Genomic DNA, 21,104 nt, shown 5'->3' on the forward strand with positions numbered 1-21,104 from the left:
TAAATTCGAAAATAGATAAATGTATTATATTTTTATATTAAAATTAAGTGATTTTTCTTTTTGTTATTTAATACATAAATTTAACATAAGTTTTTCATTTTGAAGCTCACAAACAGGCTGCAATTTAATTTTAAAAAAATCAATGCTATCTTCTTTCTTGTTTAACTTAAAAAAATAAAAAAAAAATCTTTGCATGGTTCGGCATATAATGTGGATATCATACAAAAAAACCTACATTTTTTAAAAATTGAATACAAAAGAAAAAAAAAGACAAAATTAAAATGTGGACAAAGTATAATTGTAAAAAGTTCTTGTAACAATTTTAATGTTTTGAATTCGATAAAGTTTTTTTTGTTTTGTTCTTGATATTTTTATATGGATAACAATTGTTGTCAATAAGAGGGACTGTTTTTTTTTTAATTAAACAAACAAAACGAGAAAAACCAACTATCCTTCTTGACCGAAGTCTTCTGTGAACTTTTCTAATTTCTTAAGATCATCTTCGTTGACGGTTGGTTTGGTACGAGATAGTGATTTTAACATGTCACGCTAGACAACAACAAAAAAAAGACAATTTTTAGAAACATTTTTCTTTGGATAAATGGAATTATATTAGTCTTACCATTGTGACGGGAGGTTCAAATAATTTATCACTTTCGACATCCATCCATGCCATTTCGAATGCTCCTTGATCACCTGGTGAGCAAGGTGTTAGCAAATCGTCAACAATAAGATTTTTATCAAGAGGTGATGGGCCTCTAACCCTCTGTAACAACAAACAAAATATAATTTATAATTCCGCACTTTTTCTTTATTGCAACTGTTAAGTTTCTTCCTCAGCTAACATGGGAATATTTGGCAGTCTTTAAGTGTTGACTCTGTTTCTGAATTCTTTCCAATATAAAAATATATTATTTATTACCTTAAAATGAGTAGCTTGTTGAACTTTTCGGACAGGTTCCATTAGAGCATCACGAACCACAATTGATATATCCGCTCCTGAGTATCTATAATGCACAAAAGCAATACATGAACTCATTAAAATTATCATCATCATCATTATAAATGAACCTTACCCATCAGTCTTGCTGGCAAGAACTTTTAAATCATCTTCTGTGAGCACATGTGTCGTATTACCCAAATGAATTTTAAACATAACCAATCGAGCATGATCCTCTGGCAGCGGAATGTAAATACGCTTCTCAAAACGCCTCCGAATAGCTGAGTCTAATACCCAAGGAATATTGGTAGCTCCAAGAACTAAAATTCCATCTGTATCATTACCAACACCTTGCATTTGAACCAAAAATTCTGTTTTAATTCTCCTCACACTGTCGTTCTCATTGTCCGAACGTGCCGAACACATTGAATCAACTTCATCGATAAATATAATGCTTGGCTTATGCTGGCGGGCTAATTCGAATAGATTCTTGACCAACTTTTCAGATTCACCAAGCCATTTTGACATTAAATCAGAACTCGACACCGAAAAGAATGTCGAATTATTTGCTTCGGTGGCAACAGCTTTAGCCAAATATGATTTACCAGTACCAGGTGGACCGAAGAGCAAGATACCTTTCCATGGTATTCTTTTACCAGTGAATAAATGTGGAAATTTAATGGGCAAAATTACAGCTTCCTTGAGAGCTTCTTTGGCTGCTTCCAGACCGGCAACATCTGACCATTTGACTTGGGGTTTTTCAATGACAATGGCACCTTCCAACTTGCTTTGTAACTTCTTTTTCTCCGGATCTTCGCCATCTGAATCACTATCACTCTTTTTATCCTTGTCTTCCCTTTAAAGAGAATAAAAAAGATGGTTACAATGAACTATGAGTTTTTAAAATAGCAAAAGATGGTTTTGTTGCTGTCAATGATTTTTAAACACTGAACCTTTATCAACTTATTTTTTGGAGATTCATTTGGTGTTCGACCAATATTTCATCGATTTTGTAAAAAACAACCTATATGAAGCCATATTGTAAATCGGCAACCCTTTTAAGCTCATCCGATTTTCCGGGACGATAATAGGGACATCTTGCTGGACATACCAATCGGTAAGAACAACACTGAACTATTTGATGTTAGAAATGTCCATATAGTTAACATCGTAAAAGGTTTTAAGTTTTAAGTTTATTTCATCAATCAATCTGAGATTAACATTCTCTTTTAGATTACATAAATATAAATAAAAATAACGAAAAATAGTAACTTAGAGATATAATAAATGTTTAAAATAAGTACAGAAAACATAAATTTGACATATATATCACAATAATTAATGAAATAACAAAATAAACATTACATGTTTTTTAAAAGGTTCTCGTGAACTGTGCATACAAATATCTATCTTTTCAATTTCGGCATTGGTTTCTCTTTTCAATTTCGGCATTGGTTTCTCTGATGCAACGCATCATTCTACCATAATTACTTCTAGAAAAAGTCTCCCTTAAGGGGGTATTCTGGTCTAGAAATTAAAAAAAATCGATTTTTTTTTCTTTTCATATTCTCATAGTTTAACTATTTAAGAATATGTCTACTAGAGGATTTTCCCAAATTCAAATTATTTTCGGAGAAATAAGTATTTTGCTGAGCAGCCATCCAAATCGGTTGGGCTGCAACTAATAGAACAAAAGACATAATGGGGTACTTTAAACGCGTTTTTCTCAGAACTGTCTTTTTGAATCTGATACCCACGATTTCTCAGGTTCTGCCGAACCGATTTACTTGAAATTTTAAGAAAGTCTTCTTTAGGGACTTGTCTACGTCCGGAACTACGGCCATCCCCAAATTTTTATTTTTACTATTTTTAACAAATCGAATAATGTTAAAAAAAATGGTAAATTTTTTGTATTTTTCTTTAGACAGCCGCCATTTTGTAAAAAAAAATGTTTGTAACTTTTCCGTAGTTCCAGACATTGCGACATTATTGTAGATTAATAATCTTTTTTAGTTTTTGATTTCAGATTTCTAGGAGAGTTAAAATCGTGGGTATGGTCACGCACCAAATTTTTGAGACGCACTACTCTATCAGCTGATAACTAACGGAATTTTTTTTTTTTTTTTACTTTTTTATTTTTTTTGTATGCTTCTAATGTGAATAAATAATGTATAAAAAAATTGATGGTAAAATTGTAGCTTGCTTTTTTCTACAGCACTTCAAAAATTACATAAAATTCATGTCTCTAGACCAGAATACCCCCTTAAATGAAAGCCTATACGAAGGCCTCTACTGGGAAAAAAAATTGTATTGCCTCTAGCAAGTAAGGACACATAATGTGACTACTTACTATATCCTTTATCATTAAATCATATTTAAACTGGCATGTCTCAAAAGAGAATTCCTTTTCTGACCACAAATACATTCAGTTTGAGCTCAAAGATGTAGCAAATACATCTACGGGATTTCGAAATCACCGGAATACAAACTGGGAGCGTTATAGGGAGGTACTAGCACAACTGCTTAATCACAACCTTCTTAAAAGCTCCTCCAGTAAAGATGAACTAGACCTTTCTGTGAATCATCTCACCGAAGCCTTAAATGAATCAATGAGAACTTCATGCCCTGTAACCATTTTAAAGGGTAAAAAGAAACCTCATTGGTGGCATAAAGAACTAGAACCATTCAGAAAGAGCTGTCGTAAACTCTTCAACAGATCTAAGTACACTAGATCTCCTTCTGACTGGGACTTATACAAACAAGCTCTAAAGCAATATAAAAAAGAATTAAGAAAGAGTAAGAGGTCTTCTTGGAGAAATTTTTGTGGTAAAATAGAAAATACTTCAGAAGCCTCAAGACTCAGGAAAATTCTCTCAAAAAGTCCAACAATACCTAGTGCTTTAAAGACAGAAACAGGCACGTGGACTATCACAGATGAAGAATCTCTTAATCTGTTACTAGACACCCACTTTCCAGGTAGTTCTAACATACTCAACGACTTAACATCAGAGTCTCAAGCTTCTACAAGCGATTTAGTTGATCTAATATCGCGGGAAAAACTGCAATGGGCCATAGACAGCTTTGATCCATATAAATCTCCAGGACCAGATGGAATCATTCCGGCCGAACTACAAAAATGCTCAGACATGATTACTCCACCATTGGAAATCATTCTGACAAGCTGTGTAAGGTTGAGATATATTCCCAAAGCCTGGAGAATGGCAAAAGTAGTCTTCATTCCCAAAGCAGGGAAACCCTCACACGTTAACCCTAAAGATCTACGACCAATCAGCCTATCATCCTTCCTTCTTAAAACCTTGGAAAGATTGATTGAAATTTATATCAGACATAATTTAAAACCATGTCTCATTTCCACAGCTCAACATGCTTACTCTAAGGAAAAATCAGTAGAATCAGCACTTCACTCGCTGGTACGTACTATTGAACATTCCCTCGAATACAAAGAATATAACCTGGTAGCGTTCCTAGATATTGAAGGAGCTTTCAACAACGTCAGTTACCAGGCGATCACAACAGCAATGGATAAGCTGAAATTAGAGAAGTCACTCATAGATCTTATAAGTCTCATGCTCAAAAGCAGGACAATAATTTCTAACATGAGAAGTTTTACTACCACCAGATCGGTGAATCGAGGCACTCCGCAAGGTGGAGTCCTTTCGCCTCTTTTATGAAACATGGTAGTAAACGACCTACTTACAGCATTGGAAGCAGAGGGTTTTAAGGTGATTGCATATGCTGACGACGTTGCGATATCCGTATCTGGGAAGCACCCCCAAGTTCTCTCGGAACTCCTACAAAATGCCCTAAACAGGCTAACTAAATGGGCTAAGCAATGTGGATTGGACGTCAACCCACACAAAACAGAATTAATACTCTTTTCGAGAAGATATAAAATTCCTCAGATTAGCCCACCCAAGATTAAAGGAAACCCATTAAGCTTTTCCGACCAAGCTAAATATTTAGGCCTCATTTTAGACAAATTGGAAAGCAAATATTGATGAAAGAGTCAAAAAGGCTACTGTAGCGCTTTTTACACAAAACGTCTCTCTAACTTTATTAAAAGTACAAAATGGTTTGTTTAAATTCATTACTCTCCCATGAGTAACCTCATTAGTGGTATCACAATGGACCCTTGAGGTCTACGTGTGTCAATGATATCTGGACAGCCACCCCAACCTAACCTAACCATATCCTTTATCATCATAATAGAAAAATACTTTCTTCTGACCTCAAGCGTTTGCATACCAAAAAGCAAACATCTCACATTATATGCGGGCATAATAATGTTCCAATTTAGCTTAAAAAAAAAACAATATCTTGTGAAACTTATCTGAACCCTTTCAATTCTCAATGAATGATTTGCATAGTACGGATTCAAACCACGCAACAGTATTCCAGGGTAGATCTCACAAAAGCCATATAAAGAGATTTAAGAGCATATGAATCGGAGAATTCTCTAGTGTTCCTTTTTAGAAAACCCAACATTTTATATGCTTTATTAACCATATAGTCAATGTGACTACTAAATGTGAACTTCCTATCAAATATGACTCCTAAATCCTTCTTTTCAGTTACTTTATCTAATGTTATATTATTGATAGTGTAATCAAATACTATAAGTGCAATTTTCCTTTAGCATATAAAGCTTTGACATTTGGCTACATTTAAGAAAAGGAGATTTTTATTTCACCATGATGCAAGTTCACATAAATCTTCTTGCAATAAATAACAATCATTTAGAGAATGTATAGTTCTGAATATTTTTACGTCGTCAGCATATAATAAATACCTGGAAAGCTGGAAAATGTCAGGAATATCATTGATAAACGAATTAAAGAACAAAGGACCAATGTGACATCCTTGAGGGATGCATTTTGAAACATATCTGTGTATCTTAACGAATTGGGTTCGATCTGTAAGATACGAACGTATCCATTCTAAAAGTATGGAAAGGATACCAAGTTTGGACAATTTATATAATAATATTTCATGGTTAACTCTATCAAATGCCTTGGCAAAGTCAGTAAAGATGATGTCGGTCTGGAGACCACTTTCAAATCCACTAACAACTAAATCACAAAAAATAGTGAGATTTGTAGCTGTAGATCTGCCGGAAACAAATCCATACTGAGAATCGGATACTATTTGTTTAGTAAGAAAAGTGAGCTTATCACATACAATTTTTTCAAACATTTTAGGAATAATAGATAACTTACATATTGGTCGGTAATTACTTTTTTTTTGCTTTGCTCCAGACTTAAAAATCGGAGATATGTACGATGTTTTCCACTCATTTAAAAATTTACCTGTCTTCAGAGACTTATTGAAAATTATCAACAAAGGTAACGCGAGGGACGTTGCACATTTTTTGATTATCTTGGGAGATATACTATCTGGACCAAGTCCTTTGTTTTCATTAATCCCATTTAACGCTTCAAGTACTTCTGATATTTCTAACTGAATAATTCCTAGATCAACTACATTAGATGGAGTAAATTCAGGAAGCTCGTTAGAAGACGTAACTGCGTAAACAGAATAAAAAAAATCTGCAAAAAGATTGCAGATAGATAGATAGAACCCGAAAACTCCATACAATTTGGTAAACCACTAAATTTTCTTTTGGAGTTAATAAAATTCCAAAAGGTTTTGCTGTCCTTCCTAACTTTGGATTCAACTGTTGAAACATAATTACCATGTTTAAGACATCAAAAGACTTTTTGATTACAAGATAGTTCTGTGATGGATCGTATTGAAACCAGCGGGTGTTGGGAGTTCATGGAATCGAACGAGCGATTTTATGTGCATGGGAATTGTTATGAACTCTTTTTGTATTTTTGTTGTTTTCGATTCAAATTAAGATACTCGTATGTAGGTACATTTTATCGGGGATGTGTGTTTAGGGAAATATTGAATACCTTTCCCATTTGATAAACAACATGAGGGATTTAATATTTAATCCTACCTACTCACCGACAAGACCGACGACGACGACAATAATTGAATGTACACCTTATTCCAGTCTGATGAATTTTGATAGCCTAGAGATGTTAAAAGGTCTTATAAGCGTGAATTAATATTAAAGAGGTTTCAATGATCCTGTATTTAGCAACTATTTGTGTACAATGATGAATTTTGAATACAAAATAATTATCTACTTGAATAAAAATATTTGTCTCTCTTATGTTTCCAAACAATTTCACACCTTTTATTATTTTTGGAACCAACGATTTTTCTCATCCACTATACAACAAGGAGCTCTAATGACTCCGTTTACAATGGCAAATAAAAACCATTTAAAATGTCACACAATACTAAAAAAGAGCTTTGAAATGATAGGCGATAGAACTACAATCGAACAAATTACGCCACTCGAACACCGCCGCAATGTTTCATGCCTTTCGTTACTCTACCGATATTTTATAAAGTGTTCTGTCAAATTAGTCAGTTGAATTCCCCCCCCCCCTCTTTCAAACAATTCAGCAGCAATACTCGTACTTCTAGGAATACACAGCAGTTTAAACTTGAGCTCAATTTCAGACGTACTTTCAAGAATAGAGATTTTTTTTTAACCGCACATCGAGAATGTGGAATGCTTTTCCCTATCATTTTGTGATTCAAAACTTTAAGGCCAATGTGCATCGGTATCTCCTTTTTGATCCTTCCTTATTTTCCTAAAGCTCACACTGTGTTTAAACTTTAAACATGTTAAGGGTATTAATAACCCCTTGAGTGCCCGTTAAATATAAAAAAAGATCTATTCTAAGGGCTTTTTAAAATATTATTTTTTTTCTTTTTAGTGAAATAATTATTGTTACCATTTGATTAAAACCGCTGTATTAGAACACGTCTTAAAAGTTACAGTTCATAGAAAAAAAAAACAAAGGAAACAAACCTAAATCTAAACGGAAGGAATCTACTAATTTCAAATGTCAGAAATCATATGTGGCATTTCCTTTTTTAGCTCTCAGCAGATCTGAACAAATATGTTTAATTTTTAGATCAAATGTGTTGAAGCACAAAATTTGAATATTCAGAGCTTGAACAAGCGAATCGCTAATCGACGTCAACGTCACTTATTTTTTTTTTTCATTTGAACTAAAAATTTAAAATTGATTTTGAAGACAGCCGCCAATCTACTTTAGGCAAACAAAACAAATTATTATTAAACTATTGTTATATCTCTCTGCGACGCATATTGACACTCATAAAATGGTCGTATTCCCAAAGGAATATGTAATTGACAGTTCATGACACAAAACAAAACAAACAAACCTAAATTTAAACAGAGCAGATATATTAAATTGAAATGTCAGAAATGTGAGTTTCCTTTTTTAGATCTGAGCAGACCACGGGATTTTGAAAAAATATGTTTTTTTTTTCAAGCTCGGAGGTAGTTCAGAGCTTAATCAATTTGTTTAGGATCGAATCGCTGATCGAAGTCAACATCACTTATTTTTTTTGTGATTTGAATTGTTAAGAAAGAAAGTAGCAAATTTCCTCAAGTGGTTTATAGAATATAATCAGCTCAAAGTTTTGCTCTGATCGCTCAAATATTGTATTAGAATGAGATGATACTATGCAATTTTGATAGGTCTATTAATACTCGTTAAAGGGAAAATACTTTTTTCTAAAAAAGTCAAGAAATCACCAGGAGGAAATTTATCAATGATCCTACCCCGAAGAAAAAAATAATAACAGTGCGTTTAATTTTCAAAACCTTAAGATTGTCTGAACTGATTCGGATAATTTTTGCTCTCAATACTTTTCAATTAGCTTAGCTAATTGTGAGTTATTTTAGAGCTTAGGTTCTTCAGAACGAACTTCAGAAAAGTATGGGTCGATCTAAAATGCAAAATTCATAAAAAAAAAAAAAAAACAAACGTCAAGGAAAATAAAATGCACATTGACACTTATAAAATGGATGTATTCACAATAGGGTATTTTATCAATTCACTTTCGCAATACCGATTTGTATTGCAATTCATAAATTCTATAGCATCTGCCAATGGGTTGGTTTTCGCAATAAAGGTTTTTGTAACCAAAAAACCGGTGCATTTTAACACGTCTTAACAATGACAGATCGTGAAAAGAACCAAAGCAAACAAACCTAAATTTAAACGGAATGGATCTATCAATTAGAAATGTCAAAATCTCAGAAATCATATGGATTTAACAAATTACTAAATGTCAAAGTTAAAGTAGCCATTTTGTTATTTTTAATAATCGTTTAAAATTTTGCGCCATGGAATATAAATTATTTTAATTCTGAATTGTACCAAGTCTAAGATGAACTAATCCTCGATAGCACCGACGTTTAACTCACAATCATCAAAGCCATAAGTACCTTATTTCACAGAACCTGCATATATTGTACATAGAAATATATGAAAACCAAATTATTTTTGTCTTTTTTGTAGCGTTTATGCTTTAATTTTTTTATTTTTGAGCTTAGAAAGTCTGTCATTATACCATGGTGGGTTGGAATTCTTTCTACTTATTTTTTTTCGGAATAAAACTTTCAGATGCTTGTTTTAAATAAGTTTTAAAAGATACGAACGCTTGGGTCAGATCTTGGCTTTCTATTATGAACTCCCACGGTAATGCATTTAAAAATAAATTCATTGCATCGAAATTACCATGCTTATAATCAAAAAAATAGTCGATATCATTAGTGGTTTGAAAATAGGCTAAGAGCTTAAAATCTATGACTAGGCTAATATGATGCTGAGAATTTTGAACCACCGGTGAAAGAGCTTTGTCAACGCTCACTTTTAGCTCATTATCAACAAATACTAAATCTAGTATGCGATTCAATAAATTAGGAACATTATTTTTTTGCAATAAATTAAACTGGCTGTAAAAATCTATTACAGAACACTCAATTTCAGTTTTAACGTTAAAAGGAATTAAACATTTATCTTCAGCATCAAATTTCCAGTTTACATCACCGATATTATAATCCCCCAAACAAATTATATGATCAGATGGATTTAAGGAATTAAACAAATTACGACAATTTTCAGTGTGAATATTATATAAATCTAATGGGCTTCCAGGTGGAATGTAGCTAGCGGATATCTATAAATATACATTTTTTCTAAGATGCACTTTAACAATTAATTAAAACAAGTGGCGTTATTGCTTGATTACAATTCAATTTGGTTCGAAATAAAATTAGTTTGAATGGCGATAATAATTCCACCACCTCTATTAAGACCAGTTTTCGTTGAACAACGATCTTTCCTATATACAGCATATTGATTACAATTTTGTATATTTTCAATATTTTGTAAGCTGGAAGAACTGATGGCAAAGCTGGGAGTGTCGCCTTTCAATCACAAAGCATTATAAAAAGTGTTATTTAAACTGTGACCATCCATTACAGAAATTCCAAAGTAATAAATGCCAAATTAAAATTTAGAGCAAATAACGAAATTCTTCTTGCGCAGTGAAAGGGTCTTTAGTGCCCTTTCTGTGCTATATACTCAAAAAGATGCACATTGGTTTTGAATTTTTGAAGATTGCAATGGTAGGGATAGATAAAGTGTAGTAATACATCCTACAATCTTTCACAGAAACAACAGAGTTGGGATTGAGGGCACATACACGACACACGTGTGGTATATTGATGAGCACTTCTGAAAGCGCGAGTATTACAGTTGCATTATTTAAGGCGACAAATTTCACTAAAGAAAAATCCCTTAAAATACGTTGGAAAAGGGTAGAAAAGAGAATTACAAAGGTAATTATGGGCAACAGCCCAGAGTGGGAGTTATAATCAGGCTTTGGCCATATAAAGTTTTAAAGATAATAGGCAAATCAGAGACTACTTGTATCATCTTATAAAACCTAAACAGCTTTTGGATACAAATCGTATGTTACTGTTTCACAAGCGATGGTTGGTGATGGATATACTGAGAATTTTGAGATGTTTATGAAAGTGTCACAGGTATCACAGGCACCTTCGTATTTTAAGTTACAACAAAAAAGTTTCAGAGATTTTATCCAAATTAAAATATTTGCCCAAGAATTTGGGATTCGTTAAAAGTAGCATTCGGTTTTAAGATAACTTGATGGTTAGTGCATGCCAGAGAGCTTGAGTTCAAACCCTGCCTCTGCCATCTAAAGTTTCTTTTTCATGGGTACTGCCTTTTGCGAGGAACTGACAAATCCTCCAAGAATAAGTCCTGTCGCGAGAAGTGCTTTGTCAAATTAACCGTTCGAATTCGGCTTTAAACTGAAGGTCACCTATATCCCTTACAACATAACTCGCACACATGAAAGGTTATGAAAGATATGGCTAGATATGATCTTCTTAGACGGGGCTGTAATAAGATAGTATTTTTTATTGTTGATAGCAACACAGTAACATCAAAAAAGGACACTGAAAGACGACGTCTTGGACAAAAAGACACCATGGACAGCTATAATTTTGAGGTAGTTAAGGACTTTGTCTACCTAGGCGCTGAAATCAAACGAAGAATAACTCTTGCAAATCGCTGCTTCTTTGGACTTAGAAGGCAATTGAGAAGTAAAGTCCTCTCTCGAGCATGTAAAATCACCATCTATAAGACACCCATCATCCCGTTTCTCATTTATGACGCTGAGGCCTGGACCCTGTCAAAGAAAGATGAGAGCGTCTTAGGATGCTTCGAGAGAAAAATTGTTCGGGTGATTTTTGGTCCCGTACACATAGATGGAGAATGGAGCAGAAGATATAACGACGAACTGTACGGGCTGTACAGCGACACTGACCTAGTTAGCAGATTTAAGTCAAATAGCTTAGAGGGCTAGGTCATGTAGAGCGGATGGACATCAACGCTCCAGCCCGGAAGGTCTTCGAATCCAATCCAGAGGGTCGGCGCAGTAGAGGAAGACAGCGACTCAGGTGGCGCACCTAGGTGGGAGAGGACCTCAACCAACTTGGCGTGGTAAACTGGAGACAGCTAGCTAGGGACCGAGCTGGCTGGAGACGCATGTTGGTTGAGACCCAGGTCCGCCCCGGAGTGTAGCGCCACCTTAAGTAAGTAAGTAAGTAAGTAAGTAAGCAACACATGAAAAATCTATGACTTATCAGTTTTAATTCTAAATCACTTAGCCCTAATTCTAAGTGGACTGTTGTGAACATTTTCATTCCTTTAAACTTTTAAAGAAAAAAGGAATTTACTTACTTTGAAGCAGATAAACCTTCCTTAACGGGCTTTTTGCCCTTCTTAAGGTATTCCTTTAGTTTCTCGGCACGATCTAAGTACTGAAGACATTTAGCCCGAATCGATTCCTTTGCCTTCTCTCCTTGAGCTTCATCTAGAGAGAAAAAAAAAAACAAAACAAAAAGAATAAAAAAGAGACATTCCATTAAAACTCCTCTGCCACCACATACATTTGATTGCATGCAAAAAGTATTCCACTCCATGCTCATAAAGGCGTAATGCTTCAGCATAGTTCTTATTGCGATCCTCCTCTGTAGCTTTAGTCACCAAATCGATAGCTTTTTGAAGTGTTGTTCCAGCAGCCATTTATCTGGTTGATGATCTTAAAAGAAAATCCATACCAAAAGGTTAGAAAAGTTGTTGTTAATGTAGAGTACAATAATTTATATTCGTCGAATAAGAATGACTCAAATGATGGGCAGTGTGCTGTATTGTGCTGTTGTGATGTCATAGGACCCATTCGTCTGATTGAAATACCACAAACGAAAACGAAAAAGAAAATTAATTGATTTTTTTTGTAAGATTCAAAATTTGTAGATTTTCTAATCACTTAACATTTAAATGAAGGAAATTTTGGGGAAGAATTTAGATTTTATTTTTATTTTCCAAAACAAAAAAGAAGTTGGGACGGATGATGGTCGATCCAGACAGACGGGTTTTTGTTGATAAATCACAACACATTTTGTTCGATGAGCAACCCATAAGGGAGATTGTAGATTTTCAATGGTATTTACCTTCTTAACTTTATAATTAACTATATTAAAAACGTAAAAAAAGAAACGAAAAACTACTACGGACTTTTTTTTTGTTGAATTTCGAAGCGTTTACACCACTTTTTGCGAAATTTAATGAAAATGACGATTTTGACGTTTATGTTTTTGTTCAGTGGCTGCGTTCGAAAACTGGATTCGGCGAAGGTAATGCCTGTCAAACTGTATTAGGTTAAAGTTTGAGTGACTGTATTTAAAATTAAAATTACTTTCATTTCCTATAAGTATGCAATTATTGCGTTTTTAGTGTCAAATTTGAGATTTATGCGGGTTTTCATGGGTAAGATAAATCTATTTATTCTTGATCTAGATCTGTCAAAACGCGAAATTCACCTGTTTTTGCACTCCATGGGGCAAAATAAATTGATTTATTTTTTTATTTGAGATTTACTTATGGAAACCCCATTCAAAATTTGTCACGGAAAACTAACTCAAAAAATACTTGTTCACAGACATTTAAGAAATAAAGCGTTCTCCGCATTGACATACTAGACATAGATTCTTAAAATTAGTTTCTTGCAGATTTGAAGGTTTGGAGGATAAAATGATAGTTAATTAATGATAATAACCTCAATAATATTTTTTTTTGTCAAAGGAACTAAATAAGTATTATTAAAAAATTCGATAAAATGAACACAATTTAAAAAAAACAAGTTCAAAAGTTGCTCCATATTTTTGCTAAACCTACAGAAGGGCTAGTAGCGTTAAATCATCAACGTGAAGTTTGCCATAAGCAGTTCATAGCTAGTACGCAGGTCACACATCTTAATATCCACAAGGGGACATGGAAATCTCTTGATCAATCAACCGTCAACCAGATTGACCACATTGCGATCGAAGCACGACACTTCTCCAGTATACACGATATCCGAACATTCCGAGAGGACAACATTGACTTGGACCACTTTCTCGTTGTAGCCAAGGTACGGCTACGGATATCCCGATCCAAGCCAAAACAAGGAAGTACTGTGAGAAGATTCGACGTTAGACGGCTACAATCGCAAGAGACTGCCATGTCCTTTTCCGATCGAGTCTCTAATAACCTCTTAAGGAGTCCAATGAAAACCAGTGACAACATTGCCTTGCAGCCATCAGAGATGCCGCCTCTGATGTGCTAGGTTGACGACGTATGCCGGCAAGCGCACGCAGCGGAACAAGAGGCATACAAAACGGCGCTGCACAAAAGGACTAGAGCTGCTCGCGAGCTCTACGAGCAGAAAAGGAGAGAGGAACACCGGCTTCTTAGATGGGAAAAAGGAGAGCATGAGAAGCGCGCGATCGAGGAGATAGAGGGATATCACAACAGGAATGAGGTTCGTAAATATTACCAAAAGGTAAAAAAACCTCCCAAGGGTACCAGCCACGAACCGAAGCCTGTAAAGACGATCAGGGGAACATCGTAGTAGAACCTCAGTCGATGCTGAGAATATGGAAAGATCACTTCTCCAAATTATATAACGGCGATGACGAACTGAATTCCGCAGTAAGGGAGATAGAACCACTCAACCTCGGCGACGCAGATCAACAATTCCGTCTACCCGACCTTGACGAAGTGAAGATAGCTATATCTTATCTGAAGTCAAACAAAGCTGCTGGAACTGACGGCATCGCTGCCGAACTATTCAAAGCAGCAGGCGATGACTTGGTAGGGAGCATGCACCAACTCATCTGCAAAATATGGTCGGAAGAAAGCATGCCCGATGAGTGGAATCTCAGAATAGTATACCCGAATAGTATACATAAGAAAGGAGATCCTCTAAATTGCGCCAACTACAGAGGCATTAGTCTCCTTAACATTGCGTATAAGATCCTCTCTGCCGTATTATGGCCATTCGTCAACAACCTAATTGGTCCTTATCAGTGTGGTTTCAGACCAGGAAAGTACACTATCGACCAAATATTCACACTACGGTAGATCTTGGAAAAAAACCCAGGAACTTCAAATCGATACCCACCATCTCTTTATCGATTTTAAAGCCGCGTATGGCAGCATCTATAGGGAAGAGCTCTACAGAGCAATGTCTAGTTTCAGCATCCCTGTCAAACTTATCCGTTTGTGCAGAATGACGATTCAGAATGCACGCTGAATTTGATGTCAAAAAAGGTTTTAGACACTGTCATGCGACTTCTTCAACACCGTTCTGGAAAGAATTGTGCAAAACTCAACCGTCAACACTAGAGGCACAATCTTCCAAAGGTCCATCCAATTACTCGGACACGCAGATGATATTGACATAATTGGAAGATCAAAGCGTGATGTCAGTGGAGCGTTTTTGAGCATTGCGACGGAAGCGAAGAAGATGGGTTTAGTGGTCAATGAGGGCAAGACCAAGTATATGCTGTTATCAAAAAAGAACACTGAACAACGACGTCTTGAACAAAACGTCACTACAGACAGCTATAACTTTGAGGTAGTTAAGAACTTTGTCTACCTAGGTACCGCTATTAACACAGACAACGACACCAGCGCTGAAATCAAACGAAGAATAACTCTTGTGAATCGCTGCTTCTTTGGACTTAGAAGGCAGTTAAGAAGTAAAGTCCTCTCTCGAGCATGTAAAATCACCATCTATAAGACACTCATCATCATCCCGGTTCTCATTTATGGCGCTGAGGCCTGGACCCTGTCAAAGAAAGATGAGAGCGTCTTAGGATTCTTCGAGAGAAAAATTCTTCGGGTGATTTTTGGTCCCGTACGCATAGATGGAGAATGAAGGAGAAGATATAACGACGAACTGTACGGGCTGTACAGCGCCACTGACCTAGTTAGCAGAATTAAAGTCAAACAGCTTAGAGGGCTAGGTCATGTAGAGCGAATGGACATCAACTCTCCAGCCCGGAAGGTCTTCGAATCCAATCCCGAGGGACGGCGCAGTAGAGGAAGACCGCGACTCAGGTGGCGTACCCAGGTGGGAGAGGACCTCAACCAACTTGGCGTGCGAAACTGGAGACAGCTAGCTAGGGACCGAGCTGGCTGGAGACGCATGTTGGTTGAGGCCCAGGTCAGCCCCGGATTGTAGCGCCACTGTAAGTAAGTAAGTAAGTAAGTTCATATTTAGTGGGTTCTCCAATCAAAACTTGATTTGAGTGGCTGTAATTTTTGAAATTGTCATATTTTCAAAACGCATGGAAATCGTTAAAATTAATTTTATAAATGATGAACATTTTGCAGTCACGGTTCCTTTTTTTTGGGGCACATATAGAAGATGTATTCCAATGCTCCACAATTGATTCAAGACATTAAGGAAAATAATGAAATTTGTAAAGTTATCAAAGACATATTCAGCAGCAAATCTGCAAGTGGGTTATAGAAAAATTCGTGAAAAAGGTATGGTGCTGTAGCCATCATGAAAGCCACTTGACTACATTAAATATCAGGTAGATAGGGTATCTGTAAACCCTTTTATTAGTTTAGCTTGTTTGAACAGCTTAAAGTGGTTTTACTTTTTTTGACAGCTATTTGAATTGAGCTATCAAAGTCGTTCGAAAAGGTATCTAAAAATTAACTTATAAGGATTGCCTACTAAAGACGAGGCCAAAATATACCATCACCTAAAAATTCTCGTTTCAAAACACCAAAATTAAGCTTTTTTATTGAAAGACCCTATATAAACTGGTTAGTTGGAGTTTAATTCCATTCTTTTATGAAATTGGAAAAAAACTCAATTATTTCGACTGAATATAAAATCTACCAAATGTTTGCGAAATTCTTGCTGAAATTCTAGTGATTAAAGCTTTGTCGGTACTTTGTAAGAGGCTCAAAATCATATTCATTGAAATTTCCTTAAAAACTTATCAAGTCTCCACGGATGAATAGTTTATATTTAATGTTTCATAACCATTTTAAATATAGCTTTGTGTTATTTAAAAACATTGCAAGTCTAAGCAGCTTCTATACAGCGTATATAAATAAGACTGGCAGTTTATTATAAGTAGTACCTGCTCGTAAATGTATTCACTGGAATAGTCTTTTAACCCTTTACATAACCATAAGTAGTTCGTCATGCCAAAGGTCTTAAGTATAATCCCTGCTTTTGCCACTTATAATGTATTCGGTATAAAAAAAGTAGGTCTCCTCCATCAATGAAATGAATCGCCCACTAGGCCCTAGTTCTCTTTTACCTAGTTATAATTTTGTCAAAAAGTGATCTTCATATCTGAGATCTTTTTATGCATTTTAACATCAATTTAAAAAATAATCTACCCCACTGTAAGCTTTTCTCATAAAACATAAACTTTGCACAAACAATTCAATAAAATTTAATATTTTTTTACAGCTTTCAAAATTTGCCTTGAACAAGAACTCAAAATATGTTCTAAGACAACTTCTATGCTACACTATAAGCTCCTACTAAGAGCTCCACTATATGTGTTTTGCACATTTGTTTACTCCAACGATAATATCCTCCGTTAATCGTCTGTTACTTTAGAAGCTGGTCATCAGTTCCTAAATGGTCTTTGTCAAATTTTAAATAGTAGATCACTGGTCGTGGTCCTGGTCTCATTAACATTTAACTAATTTTTTTAACAATACAAAAAAAAAGTTCTGGAATTGTGTAAGTTTTCATTATTTTTATAACCTACAAACATGGCTTTATTAAATTGGTATAATTCGTGCCAAGACACAAGTAAACTAATTCGACAAAATAAGTATAACATCGAAAATAATATCCAGAATATGATTGATATTTTAACCTCAACAAACTATGAGTTCGAATATAATGATAACCAATTGTCTGACCAGAACCAGAACCAGAACCAGAATCGGGGTTATAATAAAAAACAATTTTTACCACGGAAACCCCCACCGCCAATTCAATTACCAACATCGTCTGTTGATGAATTTCCAGAAATTCGGTGTAGTATCAACGGAGATTCGAATTCCAATGGCAATGCCAATTCGGAAACACGTGGTCCGTTTAAAATGTCAAGGTCACACATGAAAATGCCACTTACCCCTCCGTCACCATTGTCCAATTGCAATGGAACCAATGACGTGAACTTTAACTTTGATCCAGAGATTCAGCTGCAAGAGGACATGGACCAGAAATACACGAGTGCTCACAAGATTCCTTATCTATGGAATGGAATCCTGCCTCAGCCTCGTAATTATCGCATTACGACCTATTCGCAGAAAGTTTTTATCGGAGGCATTCCATGGGACATGAGTGAGCAATCACTCAATAAATTATTTGAACCCTTTGGCAGAATACGAGTCGAATGGCCCAGACGAGACAAGCACGCTGTCCAACCGAAAGGATATGCTTACATCATATTCGAGGCAGAGACAAAAGTGAGGGAGCTGTTGGCAGCTTGCACCACATCAAAGTTTTGCTCAGAAACTGCTGGAAATTACTACTTTCACATATCGTCTGGTCGTATTCGTGCCAAGCAGGTAGAGATCATCCCATGGACCATTTCGGATTCGAACTTTGTCACCTCCACTCATCAGAAGCTGAATCCGAGCAAAACTGTGTTTGTGGGAGCCCTACATGGCAAACTGACCGCCGAGGGACTGGCCAAGGTAATGAATGACATGTTTGACGGAGTTGTTTATGCAGGCATCGATACGGACAAATACAAGTATCCCATCGGATCGGGTCGCGTGACCTTCAATAACAGCCGCTCTTACATGAAAGCTGTATCAGCTGGCTTTATTAAGATCAAGACAACTATCTTCACAAAGACCATTCAAGTTGACCCCTATCTGGAGGACACTTTGTGCGCATTGTGTGGCGTGCAACATGGGCCGTACTTTTGCAGGGAGCTGGCCTGCTTTCGCTATTTTTGCCGGACTTGCTGGCAATGGCAGCATTCGTTTTATGATTTTAAGCTTCACAAGCCGCTCACACGCAGCTCCCGATCGGACACATTGTTTGGTTTCGATTTACCAAGTCCCTAGGAAAGATTGTTATTTATTTGTTTACATTTCTTTTTTTTGTGAAAAAACTATTTATTTTTTTTTCAGTTTTTATTTGTTATTATTTATTTAATTGGCGATTTTGGTAGACTAATTGTTTATTTATATTATTTTAAGTGTGAAAATTTTGTTTTCCATTTTTTGATTTTGATTGTTTTCATTAATTTAATTTTCAAAAATGAAACGTTTTTGATAATTTAAGTTATAACACATTTTGCAATTCGATTTTTAAATTAGCGATACATGGTATGATGTACGTACATATGTATAAAGTGTCCTCCATTGCAAAGAGGACATTGTTTAATATGTTATATTAATTTTAAAACATAACAACTTATGTTTTAATTATTAAATAAACTATTTCAAAAGCAAATACCTTTCAATTTATTGGAATATTGTTATATATTTTTTTTCTGTTATTTTCACAATGTAAATATATTTATGTAGTTTGATTTATTCAAATTTTTGTAATATAGACTTCTCATTATGTATGAAACATTATATAAATTTCTTATTCTTAAGAGAATAAAATTTAATACTCATTTTGTTTTAATATTAAAAAAAAAAAAATAAAAAAAATATAAAATATTAAAACTTTTCTGGTTCAAAAAAAAAAACAAAATGTTTTTATTTGAAACAATTTCAATAAAAGGAAATAAAATTACTTTTATGCAAACAAAATGTTGGTTGGCTTTGTTTTGGTGCTTGGTTTGGATTGAATGTTTATTTTTATTGAATTTGGATTTTAAGTTTGAATTTTATGTTAAAGATTTGGCGATGTAAATTTACTATGGAGATGACAATCAATTTGTGATGTGCGTCTTCATTAGTAAGATTCATCATCATTCAAAAACTACCTACAGCTAGAGATTTGTTTGAAGAGAGTCTATGTGGTTAGCGGTTGATGATTGAATTTGAAGTGGGCCGTGTGTATAGTTGCGGAATACAAATTTTGCTTTCACATTTTGCACATCGAAGTTATTTGACTGGAAACATTTGAATTCCTATGTATTGATTAATTGACCGTTCGCAGGAAGTCGGAAGTTATAAATATAGCGCAAAAACAATACAATTTTTTCTTTATGGGATTTAAAAAATAAAAATTAAAAACAAATAAATATTTGTGGATGAAGTTAGCAAGTTTGTCAGTTAAAAATTCGGTCTTTTTATAGATATAAATATAAATATTTAGGAGTTAGAGTTGGACAGGGGCACTAACTTAATGTATGTAAATAAAACACAATTCACTACTGATTTTTGTGTTTCAATGGGATGTATGTACATTTTGAAAAATACATATTTATAGCAAGAAAAATAAATTATTTTAAGTGTTTAGAATGAGAATATCATTTAGGACATTGTGTTTATGTGTTAGATTGAGTTATAAAAGCACAAACATTATTTTTAGATAATCAATTTAGTGAACATTTAAAGAAGGCTTGAGGCCATGCAAAATATTTTTGTTGAAACCTGAAATGTATGTAACGCTTGCAGTTTTCTTTTGTTAGCAATTTTGAGAGCAGAAGATTAAAAATAAAAACATTTTAAATTGTTGGTTATTTTTAAAGCTGGATATATTATGGAAACAACCCCCCATGTTAAAAAAAAAAATGATGTCAACTTTAAGAAGTCAAATTTTACTGGATATTTAATCATTATAACAAAATTTAAACGTTGGTTGTAGAAAAAAAACCGAACTAAGATTCGTTTGTAATCGACAGAATTTAGTTGTTTTTAATGAGTCTAGAATTCAAAGATTATTTCCATAACCTTAGAGAAATAAAATGCACGACTGGGTCTCACGAACTTGCTCATGTATCCGTGAACTCTGTTTTAAAATATTTCGAGTATTTTAAGATTTAAAAACGTAACTGCAAAAATTGACGTAATTGGGATTTAAAATTTGTAATGTTGTTTATTCTCTTGATATGGCGAGGCAAAGAATTCCACATACGTGTAGCATTAATAAAAAATTGGCGCTTAGATGTTAGGGAGGCATATCGGGGTTGAATCAACTGGTCAGACTTAACTGAAGAAGCCCTTCTTATTCTCTCAAAAAGGTAGGGTGGTTGGTGTGTAAGCAGGACATTGGAAAACAATGATAAGGTACGAAACTGAAAATAGTTCTCTAGTGGCATGTGAAGTAAACTATTTGTAAAATGAGATACTCTGTCGTATCTACGAAGCCCATAAATGTATCTGATGATGCTGTTGAAAATGACGTTAAGCTTACTTTTGCATGC

The 21,104-nt window shown here is 34.7% G+C and overlaps 2 protein-coding genes across 2 annotated transcripts; one reads left to right on the forward strand and one right to left on the reverse strand.

Moving 5' to 3' along the window:
• On the reverse strand, nt 1-13,065 carry LOC129947101 (vacuolar protein sorting-associated protein 4). Its single transcript, XM_056057533.1, has 7 exons — nt 12,906-13,065; nt 12,342-12,493; nt 12,133-12,265; nt 1,077-1,796; nt 923-1,007; nt 623-766; nt 1-549 (listed from the first exon to the last, which is right to left on the reverse strand). The coding sequence occupies exons 2-7, from the start codon at nt 12,475-12,477 to the stop codon at nt 448-450; spliced, it is 1,320 nt and encodes a 439-aa protein (XP_055913508.1). The 5' UTR covers nt 12,478-12,493; nt 12,906-13,065; the 3' UTR covers nt 1-447.
• Nucleotides 13,066-17,391: 4,326 nt separating this feature from the next.
• On the forward strand, nt 17,392-19,422 carry LOC129946576 (cytoplasmic polyadenylation element-binding protein 1-like). Its single transcript, XM_056056816.1, has one exon. It carries the CDS (start codon nt 17,530-17,532, stop codon nt 18,841-18,843), a length of 1,314 nt encoding a protein of 437 aa, XP_055912791.1. The 5' UTR covers nt 17,392-17,529; the 3' UTR covers nt 18,844-19,422.
• The last annotated feature ends 1,682 nt before the right edge of the window (nt 19,423-21,104 follow it).

This window comes from Eupeodes corollae, chromosome 2, assembly GCF_945859685.1.
Source record: "Eupeodes corollae chromosome 2, idEupCoro1.1, whole genome shotgun sequence".
In the NCBI taxonomy this organism is placed as follows: Eukaryota; Metazoa; Arthropoda; class Insecta; order Diptera; family Syrphidae; genus Eupeodes; species Eupeodes corollae.

Coding starts and splice junctions, on each gene's coding strand:
- LOC129946576 (XM_056056816.1), top strand. CDS start 17,530: ATGGCTTTATTAAATTGGTATAATTCGTGCCAAGACACAAGTAAACTA.
- LOC129947101 (XM_056057533.1), bottom strand. CDS start 12,477: ATGGCTGCTGGAACAACACTTCAAAAAGCTATCGATTTGGTGACTAAA. Junction 1,008..1,076: donor CTTGCCAGCAAGACTGATGG/GTAAGGTTCATT, acceptor TGTGCATTATAG/ATACTCAGGAGCGGATATAT. Junction 767..922: donor AACAAGCTACTCATTTTAAG/GTAATAAATAAT, acceptor TTGTTGTTACAG/AGGGTTAGAGGCCCATCACC.